This window comes from Sitophilus oryzae, unplaced genomic scaffold, assembly GCF_002938485.1.
Source record: "Sitophilus oryzae breed Bouriz unplaced genomic scaffold, Soryzae_2.0 scaffold_1903_pilon_pilon, whole genome shotgun sequence".
Taxonomy (NCBI): domain Eukaryota; kingdom Metazoa; phylum Arthropoda; class Insecta; order Coleoptera; family Curculionidae; genus Sitophilus; species Sitophilus oryzae.
Genome location: NW_022146617.1, coordinates 1,084,617 through 1,102,976, shown reverse-complemented (window position 1 = coordinate 1,102,976; position 18,360 = coordinate 1,084,617). Strand labels below are relative to the sequence as shown.

General features: G+C 35.7%; 1 protein-coding gene across 1 annotated transcript in view; it reads right to left on the bottom strand.

Annotated features, from left to right (window-relative positions):
- Positions 1 to 18,360, bottom strand: part of LOC115883465 (uncharacterized protein C2orf42 homolog) — a 32,708-nt gene that overhangs the window by 9,364 nt on the left and 4,984 nt on the right. Inside the window, exons 4-5 of the mRNA XM_030901828.1 lie at positions 17,804 to 18,043; positions 16,581 to 16,706 (exon numbers count right to left, since the gene is read on the bottom strand). Coding sequence (XP_030757688.1) covers positions 16,581 to 16,706; positions 17,804 to 18,043 — 366 coding nt within the window. The remainder of the gene's footprint in view (positions 1 to 16,580; positions 16,707 to 17,803; positions 18,044 to 18,360) is intronic.

The window sequence follows — 18,360 nt, the reverse complement described above, 5'->3', positions numbered from 1 at the left end:
ATTTTTCTTTTAATCAAACTATTTTAGGAAACAAGAATAAATTAATTATAAATACATAAACAGTTATTATTTACATCAATAAAACTCACCTTCTTAACAGCACTTAAGGGACATAAAGGGCCGTTACTACTGTTTTTCCGTTCAAAATATTCTAATAAGGTTGCGATGAGTTTTTTGCAACTGCTATTAAGCTATCTTGTACACTTTGCAATAAAAGAGTTTCTAAAAAAAAATAATGTTCGACCTCAAAGTCTGCTAGTAAACATTTTTAAGCTTTTTACATTCTTTTAAACCAAAAACTCGTAATACAAAACTAAAGTGTCAAAACGAATGGAAATGTCAGGAAATAAATATATGTGACAACTTGTCATTTTTTACAGCAGAGCTACCACCTGAATCCCCAGGGGTGAAATTTAAATTCCAGTTGGTCAGCCCGGCACCGAATCTGTCCATGGTTATAGCAACAATGAATTTAAAAATCGCGCTCCTAAAACTAGTTTTTAAAAAGTTTAATTGGTATCGCCTATAACTAGTTAGTTTAATTCCATAATATGCAAATGACACCACAATAAATAGTGGTATATATCCAAGAACAGTTTGATCGAAGTATATTTTATAAACAAGTAAGCATTGGATGATGGCAGATAATATAAATTAGTAATTCGCAATGAAAATTACGTTATAATTTAACTTTCCACCAGGGGCGCAAATAGACATAGACTTTTAGGGAGGTTTAAGACTTTATGGGGGCTTGGGTCACTATAAGATAATGTTGATTTGAAGTTAAAACCATTTTAAAACGACTCGCACCTGTCTTTTGGGGGAGGCTAAGTCCCCCTAGACCCCTCCTAGTTGCGCCACTGCTTTCCACGTCCATCAACAGCGTGATGAATCTCTTTTATCAATCTAAAAAGGAAAATATAATTTTAAAACACAAGGATTATTATTATTATAATAATCATTTATTATATTTATTATTATTTGTTTATACTATAGCAACTTACAGCATATTGTATCCAGCTTACAAATGTACATAAGACTTAGTATCCAACTTCTACTAAAAAAACGGCTGTTAGTAAGCTTTTAGATTTCAAATTTATCTTGAAAGGTATATAAATAATTTTTTATAGGTCCTGGATAGCATTTCTGCTAATTGATTCAGTATTCCTAATATATTCGATTTTATGAAAAGATTATTGACAAAATAAAATTTAATGGTCAAAAAAGTACTTATTAAAAGAAGGGGAGGCAAAAATATATTGCTAAAATAATAAAATAAAAATAGTATAAGTAATTTTAATTAAGTAATCAATATAAATATTTTTACTCTAAATTGGGGGAAACATATATACAGATTTGGCATCACTGCACAGCACAGCCGTCAACACCGACGAAATTAAATCACGCGTTACTTCCTTATTCTATCTCTTTCTTGAAAACGATTTAAATATATCTTATGTAATTTCTAAAATACCAAAAATATAAAAAGTGCTAATAATTTAAAAAAAAGATTTTATGATTTTCTCTGAGATAGGCAACGCCTTTTTGCCTACGGTATATGATTATACATCAGGGTGTCCCAGAAATATGTGCAAGTATATTTTAACTGGTAGTAACTGATAGTTCAACCCCAGAAACACGCCTACGAGGGTTTTTTCGCGAAAAAAAAATCTTGAAAATTCGAAATTTTTTGAAATTTTTTTTGATATTTTTAGTTTTTAGTTAAAAAAACTAATTTCTTGATAATATGGCAACATGGGTATTAGTTTTAATTTACAAGACAGAAAATCCAGAAAAGATCCAGTGGTTCTCAAAATTTTAGCAAAAAATCATTTTTTTTTGGAAATTTTCAAAGTAAAAAATAACTCCGGTAATTTGAACTTATTTGAAAAAGATAAAGAGAAAATATGTTTCTTTTATCGAGATCTACCACCCCTTAAAATACTTGCACTTATTTCTGGGACACCCTGTATATGGTATATGGCCCCTGATTACTAACAGTTTTGACTAGAGCTGCGAATAGCACATCAATAAATATTTTTAAATACCCAATAAATCTTATATGATATTTAGTTATTTTCCTGATGCAAAGTAATATTGCGTATATACTAAAACTCGAACTCAGTTGGTATAATTATTACAGTATAGCCATAAAAAGATAACGATAATCATGCAATTTTTTTTGAGATTAATTGTGCAAAAGTGGATCCCTTAAACTACAGTATAATTGAAAAAAAAACACCGTCGGGGATATACTCCATATAATTTTTCATACAAAAGTACAGCGATCTTCATTATACCAACTCTCACGCGACTTCTAAAGATACCTATCACATTCGGTTTGGCTACAGCATATGTCAAACGCTTTGCGATTTCCAGACATATACGCCCTTATTTCTTATTTAGGCATTGGGTTTCTTGATAATTTATATATATTCTAATATTTATATATATTCTAATTCTAATTTAAAATTGAAGGGTGAATCGTACAAGAATAAGAACTTATTTGTTCTTGTATAGATGTTATTGTTATTTATCCCTAATTCTGTTTTAAGTTTCTGTTAAAAAAAATGAGTAGGTCGTCAGTCGTCACTGAAAGAAAACTAAAAATAACAAGTCATTATTTGTATATCATATTAATTATTCTGTAATATACTCTTCCAGTTTTGTCAATGAACTTGAACTAAATGCAAAATGTTATCATATGACCATACTCAAAATAAAATTAAGTCTACAAAAAGATAAAATTCATACAAGTTTTATAATCAGGTTAAATTACTGTTTTATTAAAATATTTCGTATAAGTATCATGTAGATATGCGTTATCGGAGCTAAGAATGATATATCGTCGGCGCCTAAGTATACAGCTAGTTATATTGGTAATCACTTTACGATTAACGCTCTTATCAATAGTCGGAACAGACAATAACGTTTTATTCCTGATTGCAGCTAGTCTATGATTATTTTTTCTTTATCTCTAGAGTAGAACAATTTAATTATGAATGCGTCAAGTGCAAGGTTTTTAATGACAATAGCTGATAGATTAATACAGAAAATTAGGAAATATTATGGCAAAGAAATTATAGGTATGTTATTTATAGCTAATTCTATTTTAAGTTTCTGTAAAAAAAATGAGTATTTTGTCACTGAAACAAAACTAAAAATAAAAGTAATTTTTTGTATATCATATTAATTATTCAGTAATGTATGTACTATACAGGGTGAGTCTTAAATAAGTGCAAATATTTTTAGTGGTAGTATATTTTGATCCCAGAAACACGATTAAGAGGTTTTTTTCGCGAAAAAAGAAATTTTGAAAATTTTTTTTAGTTTTTAGTTAAAAAAGATAATTTGTTGATAATATTGATGGCAACATAGGTAGTAGATTAAATTTATAAGCAAGAAAATCCAGTAAAAATACAGTGGTTCTAAAAATTTTAGCAAAAAATCATTTTTTTGGAAATTTTGGAAGTAAAACATCTCGGTTATTTTAGATTTATTTGAAAGACGGTGAAGAGAGAATATGTTTCTTTTATTGAGATCTATCAGCCCTGAAAATATTTGTACTTATTTAAGACTCACCCTGTATATTGGCAGACCACTGCCACAGTTCGTCTGCAGACTATATGCCCGATGACCACGCGCGACGCCGGCGTTACTTGTATGTTATGAAAGTAACAGGCACAATGGCTGGAACAGTTATTTGGAATTGTTCCAAGAACGGAACAGGACTGTTACTGAATTGTCGTTTTTACCATCTCTATTAGTATTTAGTGCAAATCAATTCGAGGGAGGAGGGTCGTCCCGATCAGGTCTTCACAATAGGAATTGACATCGAATTCAAGGAAGTAATAGAGAAAGAGAGATATATCCTCTGTTATAGATTTGGGATAACACCGGTAACAGTTCTAAGGAGAGACCAAGTTAAAGAGGTGGAGAAAATGGTCGCAGTGATTAACCCCCCTCCCACTCATTCTACATTCTGCATGTAGTGCAAACGAAATATACACATCAATTAACTTTATTTCATTTAAATGTTTTATTAAGTATTAGCATATGAATAAGCAACGCCTTCGACACCTTCCATACACTGTCAGCTTATTTTCAATCAATTATATTTACTAATTTGCAGTGAAATGTATTTTTTTTCACTTATTACAAAAAAACATACATAACATATCAAACAAATATATCGAAAAGGTTAATATTATGTTCAGTGACTGCTTGTTGTAATATTGATACGTATCGTTAATATAACTCGTTCGTAACTGGTTTTATTTTAAATTTTCAACGTTGTGTCAGAATGTTATTCCATAGCGAAGAATTCCACTAAACCCAGAACAATTACATTGAGAAAGTATTGATAAAATGTGAACGATTTTATTTTCTAATTCTATTTTGTAACTAGTCCATTCAACAGAAACCCAGTCGAGACATTTAAGTGAGATATTGCAGGATTTTTTTCGAATTCAACTTGTACATAAAAATCATGAAATGTATTAACCAGGATTTTGTATTAATATTGTTACGGATTCCGTGGGTCCACTAATTTAAACTCACGATAAAATACTTAACGAATTTATTTTCTCACTTTATACACAATTACTAACTTATAACACACAACAAACTAACTATTTATAAGATTCCTTCACCAAATTGTCCGATTTTTCAATTTCCACGCGGTATATTCAAATTTCAAAAACTGTCTCAGTTGTCGATGGCTCCGGCTTATATACTCTATTGACTGCTTCTCGAAATTTCCCCAATTCTCGGAAAGCGTACTTCTTCATACCAGACAATTCTATTGTCTGATTCCCTTACTTCTCGACTTGACTAAAAGATGGCGCCTGAAAAAGTCTTTTAATTTCTGGCGGATACGTTGCGGTTGTGCAGGCAACCAGTAATACATTTTAATTTCTGGCGGATGCGCCATTTTTTCTTGACATTGCCCCTTCTTCAAATTTGATCGTCCCGATCAAGGTTTCCTGTCTGGTATCTCTTCAATCGATCCAGATGAACTACTTTCATCTTACTTCTAGGGCTGCGTTGAATCCGGTACACAACATCATTTATCCTCTTGATGACTGTATAAGGACCTTCCCATGCTGGAGTTAACTTTGGGGACCTCCCTTTCTTGCGCTGTGGGTTATATAACCATACCATATCGTCCTGTTGAAATCCCGTAGAATTAGCTCTGAGGTCGTAACGAGCTTTCATCCGGTCACTGGCTAGCGTAATCTTACTTCTCACGGCCTTATGAATTCCCAATAACCTTTCCTTCAGTTCATCCGCGTAGTCCTCTACGTTCGTGGTGCTGTCGTCTGGTGATCCGAACACCAAGTCACAAGGCAACCGTAATTCTCGACCAAATAAAATCTTCGATGGTGAAAGTCCGGTGGTGTTGTGAACTGCACTTCTATATGCCATTAGGAATAGTGGTATATGCTGATCCCAATCTCTTTGATGTTCATCCACCATTTTCGAGAGATGTTCTTCAATGGTCTTATTGAATCTCTCGACCATCCCATCAGACTGCGGATGTAAAGCTGTTGTCCTAGTCTTGTGAATACCAAGCAGATCACACATCTTCTGGAACAGTCTTGACTCGAAGTTCCTTCCTTGGTCAGTGTGAAGCTCTAAAGGAATTCCAAATCTACTGAAGACATTATTGACTAATACTTCAGCTACAGTCGATGCTTCTTGGTTTGGAATGGCAAAAACTTCTGGCCATTTACTGAAATAATCCATCGCCACTAAAACGTACTTGTTGCCCTTGTGCGTTTCAGGGAATGGGCCTGCAATGTCAACAGCGATTCTTTCGAATGGCAGTCCAACGTTATATTGTTTCATTTTTCCCCTAGATCGAGTGCTTGGTCCTTGGCTGGCTGCACAAATTTTACATTGTCGACACCATTTCTTGACATCTTCGCAATAATCCACCCAGTAAAAGCGATCTCTCAGCTTGCTCAAGGTCTTGTTTACCCCAAGATGGGCTCCAGTTTTACCACCGTGAATTTCTTCCAATACCTGGGTAACTTTCTTCCTTGGTACCAGTAACTGAGTTGTTACTGTGCTGCCATCCGCACTTTCCCATGTGCGCTTTAACAATCCATTCTCAATAACCAGTGAATTCCACTGAGCCCAGAGAGCTTTGAAAACGAGCCCTCTGTCCGCAATATCCTGCCACGGTGGTCTCTCGCCGTTACCTTCCTTGAGCCGTAGTATTGCTCCGATGTCTGGATCTTCCATTTGATCTTTCCTCAATTGTGTCGTCGTCCACTGTTCATCGGTTCAAGTTTAAAACTCCTTATCATGACAGTGCCTTCACGTTGTTCCGTTTTACAGCAGTGCTTACAATCGGTTTGACAGGGTCTTCTGGATAAACCGTCTGCGTTACCATGCATTTTTCCAGCACGATGTTGGATGGTAAAGTGATACTGTTGGAGCTTCTCGAGCCATCGTGCTATTTGACCTTCAGGTTGTTTCATCTCCATAAGCCACTTGAGAGCCGCATGATCTGTCCTAATTAAAAATTCTTGGCCGTACAGATATTTATGAAAATGATCAACTGCCTTCACAATTGCTAGCAGCTCCTTCCGGGTAACGCAGTAATTCCTTTCTGGTTTGGATAGAACTCGACTGTAATATTCTATCACTCGTTCTTCGCCATCTTGCACTTGTGATAGCACTGCACCTATGCCGATATTGCTGGCGTCGGTATCCAGGATATACCTCCCTTGTTGTTGCGGGTAGGCTAGAATAGGACTTGAACATAAAGCCGCCTTAAGTCTTCCAAAGGCTACATCACAATCGGTGTTCCATTCGTAGCCGACTTCATCACCTGTAAGTCTATGTAAGGGTGCAGCTATATTGGCAAATCCCTTGACAAATCTTCTGTAATAGGTGCATAAACCCAGAAAACTTCTAGTTCATGTTTGTCGCGAGGTTTTAGCCAATCCTTAATTGCAGCGATTTTCTTCTGGTCGGTGTAAATTCCGTCTGCCGAAACTACATGACCCAAGAATTCCACTTGTCGCTGGAATAAGCTACACTTCTTCGGGTTCAAGTACAGGTGCGCATTCCTTATGCGGCCGAAGACTTCTTCTAAATTTCGCAAATGCTCCTCAAAAGTTCTTCCCATAACCAATACATCGTCGCGGTAAACCAAGCACGTTTTCCAAGTTAATCCTCTTAACACCACCTCCATGAGACGTTCGAAAGTGGCTGGAGCATTGCATAATCCAAACGGCATGACCTTGAATTGGTATAGTCCGTTTCCTGTAGAAAAAGCCGTCTTTTCTTTGTCTTCCTCGTCCAGACCAACTTGCCAGTATCCACTCTTTAAGTCGAGAGTGGAGAACCAGCACGAACCTGCGAGAGTTGTTAATGTGTCATCTATACGTGGCAGTGGGTAGCTATCTTTCTTAGTGACGTCATTGAGCTTCCTATAATCCACGCAGAATCGTGTACTACCATCTTTCTTCGTTACCAAAACAACAGGAGATGACCATGGACTCGATGATTCTTCGATAACTCCATCTTCTAGCATCTTATCTACCATTGTCTCCATTTCTTGTTGTTTGGAAGGGGCACCCTTCTAGGACGTTGTCGAATCGGCTGAGCATGACCAGTATTAATCCGGTGCTTCACAAAATCCGTTCTTCCACTGTTGTTCTTCTCAAAAAATACTGCCATGCTTTAGCAGGAACTGCTTGGCCTTCTGTTTCTCCTCAGGTGTTAGGTGATCCCATGGCTGTTCTAGATGTTTTAGTGTTTCTTGGGATGCCTTTTGTGTAACAGCTGACGACACTTCATCACATCGGGTGACACTTCTTACAGGTTCGCAGATGGCTATCTTGTCACCTTTTCGGATCTTGACACAATTCAGGGAAAAACATTCGCAATTCTGATCGGTATATTCTTGTCGGTGTTCACCAATGATTTTCCTACTAAGTACCCATCTTGTTTCTTGTCGCTACTTTGTACCAGTCCAACACAGCACCCAGCGATTTTCTCCACTTTACCGAATACGATCTTCTCGGTATTACCAGGTATCACCACAGTTTCCGCTGATCTTACATCCATTCTTCCTGGTCCCTTGTCTGGAGATAACATAAACTCTTCATTTCCGATATTCAGGATATTTCTCTGGTGATCGAACGAAAATCCATGTTGACGAATCACATCCATGCCCAAGATGAAGTCATCTTCAATATCTGCCACTAAAACGCTATGCTGGAACTTCAAATTTCCTAACTTCAGTTCGACGATAGCCTCTCCGTACAACGGCCATTTCCCCCGTAACTGTACGTAAACACACTCTTCTTCTCAGAGGCACCAGCTTCAATCCTTGCACTGAGTTAGCCCGCACCAACGAAACCATAGCGCCAGTGTCCACTGTCATTCGGATTCCCTTTCCATTGACTTTCCCGTCGATCACCAAACTGTCAGCGGTTCTTCCTAGATTTCTAATGGAAAAAATCCTTGGGGCTCTGTTCTCCCCAGTCAATACTCGCCCCTTAGTATTGACTGATTTTAGTTTTCCTGGTGCCTACGTTCTCTGGATGGTGAACGGGATCGCATTTGAACGCGGCAATACCGTTTAATGTGGCCATTCCTGCCACCTCTAAAGCACCTTATGTCCTGGAATCTTCTCTGGTTTTCTGTCTGGGTGTTGCTGACTCCCTTGTTTATTAGTAGCTCACATAGTTTGTCGACTTTCTTACACATCTCCTCCAAACCTCTGTGAGTGTTTTCGGGCTGTTCCTCGACCGCTACCGATCTTATCTTCGGTCTAGGGATGGCGCTAAAAGCAGCTTCGATTTCCAGCGCCCTGACCAGTGCTTCGCTGCTGGTAGAAAATCGGGATATTTGCAGCGCCCTCTCTAATTCGTTGTCCCTCAGTCCGCTGATAAAGCACTGAGCAGCGAGTTCCTCCCTAAATCCTTCCGGTGCTTCTGGATATGCCAGGTGTACCAGCCGACGTAAGTCTGCTTCAAATTCCTGCAGACTCTCTCCGGACCTCTGCAGGCGTGTCTTGATCTGGGCCTGGTAAAGTTGACGTCGATGTTGGTCGCCATATCTTCTGTCCAATGCAGCAACCAAAGCCTCATACTCCTGCTGTTGGGCTGCAGGAATAGTTTGTAGCAGTTCCAGGGCAGGGCCACGCAGCGCGATGACAAGTGCCGCTGCTTTATCCTGGTCGGTCCATCCGTTGGCAGCGGCGGCTGCTTCAAACTGGCGGTGGTACATCGTCCAGGTGGTTTGTCCATCGTAGGTGGGGGCCTTGAGGTTCGCAGTCCCAGGAACGCCAGGTGTCCTTGCATGTGCCTTGGTCTTCTGTATGTCCATCTCTAATTTTTCCATTTTCTGTTGAAGGCGCTCCTCCAGATCTTCTACGACTTCTTGGAAGTGGGCCTCTTGTCTTCGTTCCGAATTTTCGAGACTTTTCTGCATGCGGTCTTGATCTTCAATTTTGTCCTTCTGGCGACGTACTTCTAAATCTTCAACAATTTTCTCCAACCGTTCTTGTCTAATTTCTTGATTTTCTAGAATTTTCTGAACACGGTCCTGTTCTTCTTGTCTTTCTCTATGACGTCGCTCCTCCAAACGAATTTCCAAATTTCCTATTATTTTCTCAAGCCGGTCCTGTTCTTCTTGTTTTTCTTTCTTTTGACGCGCTTCTAAACCTTCTAACATTTTTTCTTGATTTTCCATAAGTATTTTCTGTAGGCGGTCTTGTTCCTCTTCTTTCTCTCTTCTCATATTCTCCATAAAATCGCCCAATAATTTGCTTACTTCCTCCATTTTCTTCGCTTGCTCCCTTGTACCAACCATAAAAATACTCTGATTCGGTCTAAAAATCTTCCAATCCACTTAATTTCTTCTTAAAATCCTCTTGAATCGCACTTCCGACACCAATTGTTACGGATTCCGTGGGTCCACTATTTAAACTCACGATAAAATACTTAACGAATTTATTTTCTCACTTTATACACAATTACTAACTTATAACACACAACAAACTAACTATTTATAAGATTCCTTCACCAAATTGTCCGATTTTCAATTTACACGCGGTATATTCAAATTTCAAAACTGTCTCAGTTGTCGATGGCTCCGGCTTATATACTCTATTGACTGCTTCTCGAAATTTCCCCAATTCTCGGAAAGCGTACTTCTTCATACCAGACAATTCTATTGTCTGATTCCCTTACTTCTCGACTTGACTAAAAGATGGCGCCTGAAAAAGTCTTTTAATTTCTGGCGGATACGTTGCGGTTGTGCAGGCAACCAGTAATACATTTTTAATTTCTGGCGGATGCGCCATTTTTCTTGACAATATAAAACCAGTAAGAGCAAATAGTACTTGACATTACATAGGTTGCCTTTTAAGTTTTTACCATCGCTTGTATCTTCGGTTGTATTCAACACGTCGCAACTATTCCATTGGAGGATCGAAGAACTGTTAATCCCGAATTGTATACAAGAATTTGTTTGCCAATGGTCTTCGATGAAATAAGGAAAAAGAACAAAAAACGTCGCATCATCCTTCATCACGACAGTCCAATCAAATTAATGTGTCATTGAAAAAGTATGAAAAAGAAAAGAAAAAAAAATCATAGAAATAGTCATTAGGCGATAAATTGGGTGAACCAATATACACCCAATTTTTTCTTGTTCCCAGCTGTCAAACAAAAAATGCGCGGATAGCGATTTTCATCACCTCAAGAAGCTGTTGGAGACTTTCAAAAGCATGTTTCTACGATATTAGCTTTGGAGTGGAAAAACTGTTTCCAGAATTGGTTTGAGCGTATGCAAAAATGTATACCGGGTGGTGCATCGTCGTTGGAAATATAGGAAATCCCATGCATCTTTTGAACTGTTCAAATATTGGCTCCCCTATTGATTTTACAGCGAAGTCGTAATTAGATTTTTTGAAGGTTTATGTATGGTAAATACACATGCCAAATTTGAGCAATTTTGGACCAGCCGATTTTGAGTAATTTATAAAAGATTGCAACTATTTTAAATTAAAACCGTAACTACAAAAAAACAAAAACACAAAGAAAACTACAACTTAAGTTATGTCGGTTTTTGACTAATGTTTGATTGTTACCTATTCAGTTTTTCTCAAATTACTCAAAATTGGCTTGTCCAAAATTGTACAAACTTGTGTGTTTACCAAACGTAGAGCTTAAAAAATCTATTTACGACTTCGCCATAAAATCAATAGGGGAGCCAATATCAGGACAGTTTAAAATTTGCATGGGATTTCCTATGTTTTCATCGACGATGCACGACCCGGTAGACCTTAAGGGCGAATATTTCGAAAAGCAATAAAACACTTTGTTTCGAACTTGTTCATTTCTGTTCGATATAAAAAATAGATAATATCTATATTATATTATTCCATGTTGTATGTTTTCTGTTTCGCATTTTATATCGCTTTGATATGCGGCTTGTGTGAGTATCCACTAGCAAAGGATGTTTCCCCGCGAGCGGTACCTCTGAAGTCCTGTTCGCGGACGACAAACGGGCATCTGTAAAGGACATAAACAAGCACCGAACTAGAATCTTCCGGTCATTCTCGGCCGCGTACGTTCAACAAACAAGCGGATTATTATACGGCGAAACGCAATCTACCACCTAAACCGGCGTGGGTTAAAATTGAGATGAATGCGAAGCACGTTACATAAGTCTTCGGCCGGCCCACGAGGCCTCACTTCTAAAGGACGACGGCCGCTGTCGATGTAATTGGCTCTAGGGTCGATATATTGTGTCGATACCGGGAAGTGTACGGGCCCTCGATTGAGACTTCACGCCCGGAGTACTTAGTCAAAACGTCATACGTTCTATCCATTCATATCTGAAATTACCCAAATAGAATATCGAAGTGTTTCAAGACGATTGTACTGCTATATAATATAGTTTTAGAGTTATAGTGGTAGATGCATGTATCTGTCAGCTTTATAACGATCTATATAAATAAAAATGTAACGCTGTGTGTTAGTGGGTGTTTAATTTGAAAATGGCTGGATAGAATTGACTGATTAATTTGTATTTTAAAATGTTGGGAATGGTTTGAATCGGTACGTGAAATGATTAATAAATATAAATTTGAAGACGCTTTAGAGCTCAAACGCACAGACGACCAGGTTGCAGCGACCAGCAATTGATTTAATGGTATTACTGGTCGCGGCGACTGAAAAAGCCACTGTTCATCGCTTGATTTTTTTTATCATTTGATTTATGAATTGGCCGTTAGCTGGTCGCTACGACCTGCCCGTCAGTGCTTTTGAGCTCTTAGAGTTAGTTTAGTTTAACTTGCTAACAAGTATTTATCTAACAAATTTGTTGGATCAAATGCAAGAAAAACACTAGTTACTAGTTAATAAAACAGATTTCTGATTGAGTGGCTTATCTATATAGAAAGGTCCACAAGCAAAAAAAAAAGGAAAAATCACACTTAAGGAAGAAAAATCTGCGGATATTATAGTTTATGTACTGTTAAACATTTATTGGTGATATATTGGTTTATCATTACTGGAAAATTTGTATGGAAAAATCAAATTTAATTATAATTAGATATCTCACGAAGTTTGACAATTTCTGACAAGGGTTTTAAACTTTTATTATTTCGTTAATGCTCTTTATTAATTGCTTTATTATTCGTACAGCGAAATTATGAGATAAGCTATCAGATTAAGGGGAATTACAAAGGAAGTACTGAACTTCGGTACTGAAATCGAACAGTCGAGTCGGTGTGTACGCATAAATTATTTATTGTATTACGTAGCAAGTTAATTAAATTACGTTCGGTAAAATGTACGTTTTATTATTGTTTCTTTTTATAAGATGCTACACAATAATCTGTAAACATATTAAAAGTATACGACTTACAAATATGTGTATGGCAACTTTATTTTAAGTGTATGACGGCAACAAAGTTTGTTCCTTTCCGACGTTTCTTAAAATTCTGTAGTTTTTTTTAATATCCTAATTCTTATTTTCTTGGTTTTTGGATATTAAATAAAGAATATATTATATTTCCCAATACAAACTAGCTCAATATCTATTATGCTTTACTTTTCTGTGATATTTCTCAATTTTTATTTGTAGCGTGTCTTAACGTCTGTTTTATTGGATATAACTTAAAAACACAAATTTATCCTGGGTTATAAACTCGATGACGAGGCTGCAGATGTATTCTGGAACGTTATTACCGATTCTTTCGCAAGTTTTAACAGCCAATAAAAATGAAACAACAACGTCAACACGTTAACCTATTTAGTTTCTTTGAAAACTGTCTTCTTTTCATCAAATACTTTGTTGAGAGTGTTTGTTGTAATCGAATTTTATAGGGCTTTACAAACTCTGCATGATCTGAAAAAAATTCAATAGGGCCATATTCAAATTTCAAGAGCATTCTCAGTTGTCGGTAAAATCCGGCATGCTCTATTCCGACTGCTTCTCAGAGTTTACGATTCTCGGAAGCTACTTCTTCCTTGCAGACGAAGATTCTATTGTCACAGTTCCACCTTCTCGACTTGACTAAAAGATGGCGCCTGAAAAAGTCTTTTAATTTCTGGCGGATACGTTGCGGTTGTGCAGGCAACCAGTAATACATTTTTAATTTCTGGCGGATGCGCCATTTTTCTTGACAATATAATATGGTATCACAATGATTGTTCTAGAATTTATGATAGGTTCATTGTACAGAGTGACTATTTTCAGATGCCCAGACCCAGACAGAATTAAAGCACAAGTCTTTCCTATTGTTTTCATGGAAATGCGAAAGGGTAACTAAATTAGTAACCAAATCTGACGCAAAAAAATTGCGTCACACTCTCACATCTCACAGATATAATACCCCAGATTATTCAATGTTTAGAACTGTCCATATAATGAGGTATATTACTTGAAATAGCAGCAAAATAATGTATTATATAATAATATGCAAGGGTGGTCGAACTGTATTCCCGGTAACTTCGGCAGCATATTCTGTAGATAAAATAAGTAAAAAGTTCGTATAAATGTATGTCCTAAATTGCTTAGTTTCAGAATTACAGGGTGTAGAAGTTCATTTTATTTCGATTTTTCGAAATAATTTCTAGAGTAAATTCAATATTTGGATGAGTGGGTGTCCTGACAGTTTGGCATGAGAGATTTGATTTTGATGTCAGTATGACTCCTACTTGTAGAGGGCGCCACCAACATTTTTTTTTTACTGGGTTGAAAGTAATTACGTTTCGTCCGTACCTGCATAAAATTACTGGGTAAAAAAATATACATTTACGACGTTTCTTGAGTAAAAAAAGGTCTCTTGGTAAAAATCGCTACGAGTAATGGTTCTCGAGATATTTGGAATTGAAATTATCAATACGTGTCGTCATTGACATAAACATGTTGATTAAATAGTTATTAGACTGTAAATAGGGAATGCAATCCCGCAAATGCTGGATCCCGCAAATGCGGGATCTCTCTGAGATTCCGCGGGGTCAAAGTTGCGGGATTTACCGTGCGGGATCCGCGGGATTGACCCATTACTACTGGGTAACCGAATCGATCTCGATTAGGGTCAAACCGTTTCGTTCCGGGCCGATGCGTCGACTGTCGGAACCCGGGGGATTCCCCTTACGGCTTGGCCATTAAAAATAAGTGAAACAAACAGGTTACTTGTTAGATTTCTTTCTGGCGTATGTGCGTAAGTGAAGAAAAGCGTTTAATTAGTACCTGTGGACAATTTCGTCAAATAAACTGCCGGACACATGTAATTATCGGGACAAGCAAAATTTTGGGGTAAATTTAAAGTTGAATAGGTATCTCTTGAACTAAAAAAGATTTTGGGATGCGGTTTGGACCAGGTCTTAGATGCATCTATTGTGATTAAGATGCTATATGGTTCGAAAATATATTTAGCGAATTCTCGTATAAAGGGTCTTTTATAAGAGTGTCAAAATTTGGTCAAGAATCTTTTTTACCGCAAATTTACAATTTTTAAAAAATCGAAATTTTACCAAGTACGACTAATCTGTATTGAAATTAGAAAAAACAATTAGATAGGTTTAAATGGTACAAAAAGCTTTGTACATTCTGCATATGCCAAAAAATTGTTGATATAGAGTGTATCTAAAAGCAGATAACCAACACAAGTTAAAAAAAACTTCAACATCAGAATAATATTTTTATTTATAAAATAAGTATATAAATTATAATAAAATTTAAGTTTATTTAATATTAAATATATTTTTTGAAAACCCTGTATACATCGGTCCAAATTTCAGTACAGCTAGTTTAAGATACACGCTATATCAATATATTGTGGGCCTATGCAAAATGTACAATGCCTTTTGTACCATTTAGGACCAAATGTATGACTATTGTTTACAGTCCCGCAATTTTGCGGATCCGCGGGATTGACTGCTTTAATCCCGCGGGTTTGCGGGATTGAGATTTTGGTGCGGGATTGCATTCCCTAACTGTAAACATAAATTTGAAATGTTTTTGTGCCAAAAGTTCAACAGAAACTGTTTTACCATCATTTTTTCGAAGAAAAATTTATGATTATTTACTCGATTTTTGATACTATACTATACTATTACGATTTTTTGTCAATAATGATATGTATTGACTATTTCCATTCTAAATATCTTGAGAACGGTTGCTCGTAGCGATTTTTACCAAGAAATGTTTTTTTCGTAGAAAATCACGGAAATGTATATTTTTCACCTAGTAGTTTTATACAGGTATGGACGAATAGTTATTACTCTTCAAAACAGTTAAAACACATGTAGATGGTGCCCCCTACAAATAGGAGTCATATTAACATCAAAATCAAATTTCTCATGTCAAAAAACTCCTAGACACCAATTTTTATTAAAATATTGACGATACTTCAAAAATTATTTGGAAAAAATCGAAATAAAAATTAAACTTTTACATCCTGTATACCATTTTACGACGTACACTTATACGAACTTTTTTACTTATTTTTATCTTTATAGTGTTGTATATCTCTATCTATAGCTTTATATATCTCTTAGAATATGCTGCCGAAGTTTCCGGAATAAAGTTCGGACCACTCTGCATTATTGTTAAAAGAGGAACAGAAACGTGTTTCGATTGAAAAAAAAACGTATTGTACGATTGAAAAAAAACCGACGTCATAGTGACTTTTGACATGCCAACCGATATTTTGTTTCGAAGCGATCATAATAATTATCTCATCTATTAAAAATGTTAAAACAGAATAAAAAGAGCATCTAAATACATGTCTATTTTTAAAAATTAATTTTACTGAAGAGATTCTTGTGGGGATAATTTCCGTTTAATTTGAGTTTATTTTTTGTTTCTTATAAAATTAGTTTTCTGCCATCACACAAATCATGTTTTATCACAAAACTTTCTGATCATAACGCATTTATAAAATAATAAGATGCAATTTCCAAAATAATGCATATAACTGAATCAGATGCAGCAATGGGTGAATAAAGTTACTGTTTTCTGTAAGAGAAAGAAAATAAGGCACATAAAAAAGAAAATATCACTCTGTACATTTTGTGATTAAAAATATTCACCTTGGGGGTGTCAAATATCTCCTTCACGTGATTAATGTTCATAATATTGTAAAATATGGAACCGATGTCGGTTTTATTTTCAATGTAAGAAGTGGGAATTCGTTTCTTCAAAGCCAGCCAAAAATCCTGAAAAATCGGTTTTTTAAAAACTCAAAAAGACTTTATAAAATCAATAATAAATTACCGGCATAATGCAAAAATTGCACAAAAGCATACAAGTATTGTCGTTCGTTCATGTAAATGAGTAAATAAAATAGCCTTTCATCATTAACTATAACATTGTGTAACATTATGATCAAAGCACTTTTTCTATAGAATAAGTCTGTATATACTACAAAAAGTGTGTATATACTTGTACCATCCTGGACACTTCATCTGCATGGTCTGTATTTTAATGCATGCGACAGAGATAATTATAAATCACTCGTTGACAGAGAGACAAAATAAAAAACGGCATACAGTGTTGCCGGTTTTTACGTGAGTGGGGGAAACGTATGAAGAAAAAAAGTATTTTAAAAACTTTCCAGTATACAACTGAAATAAATATAATATCTCTAAGCTAAATATAATCTATTACAACTGTAGAAAAATGAGTAACTAATTGTGAAAAATAAAGTTCCAAACCTAGATGCAACATTTTTCATAAACGCCTACTTGTGCGGTTTGAAATTTTAAAGCAAAATTCGGCAATTCGGCATAGAAAAAATGTATCAACCCAACTTTTATCTCTTTTTAATACATTTGATTTTTCATTAATTTGTCTACATCACTGTCTTACGCGTTAAATCCAGACCACGCAGTTTCGATGACCAGATCGGTATGAAATAATAACAATTTATCAAAAATATAAAAAAGAATACCAAACCAATGCAAACATTCAGAAATGTAGTAAAAATAGCCAAGCTTATTTAATTTTATTTTCTGGTGTCCTCTTTACAAACTTTTAGTATTAGTAAACTTTTAAAATTCCTATTTGTTTAAAATGCCTATAAATTAATCCTTTAAATATGTTACAATAAAATACAGGTAGTTGAATCTTCATAAAATAATTGACTCGTCCTGTATATATTAATAATACCCTATGCTCGAAAAAAGCGCCAAGTTAGCTTAGAAATGACTATCGATGACAGTCACCATATAATTTTACATATAAAATGATCTTCATTTCCAGGCCAACTCTGACGCCGTTTTTTTTTCATTAATAGTTCTAATCTACGACTTACTTCTGGAATATAAAATATCTGCATATTAACAATACCACAATTAATAAACTGCATGGTTCTGTTTATTGATTCAGTTACAAAGGCTAGCCAATCGAGGAAGCCCCATGAGACCTCGGGTTCTTTGTTTTCTGTAGTAGGAAGTTCGTCCAACACTTTTATTTCTATAGGGAAGACTTTAGGAACGATTTTTTTACAACGCTGAATTATAAGTTTTTCATTTTTACATGATTTCTTTTTTACCTAAAATAATCATATATTCAAAGTAACAAAACTGTTTTTTTAAAAAAAAGTAAAAAGTATTTCAAGGGTTTACATGTTTACAATATTATTATTTGTTAATGTTATTAATTTTATTTTATTATGATTACATGCGCTTTTTAGCTGATATTAGTTGTGTATACAACCGGTAAATTAATATGGAATATGGAAGTATCGGTATATAACGTTAATTATCTTTAATTGCCAATAGTCCTGAAGAACCCCAAGCACAAATTAACGAACTAATTACAGCCAGCAATAAAGTAGGTCTCAAAATTAATTTAGCAAAAACTAAAGTA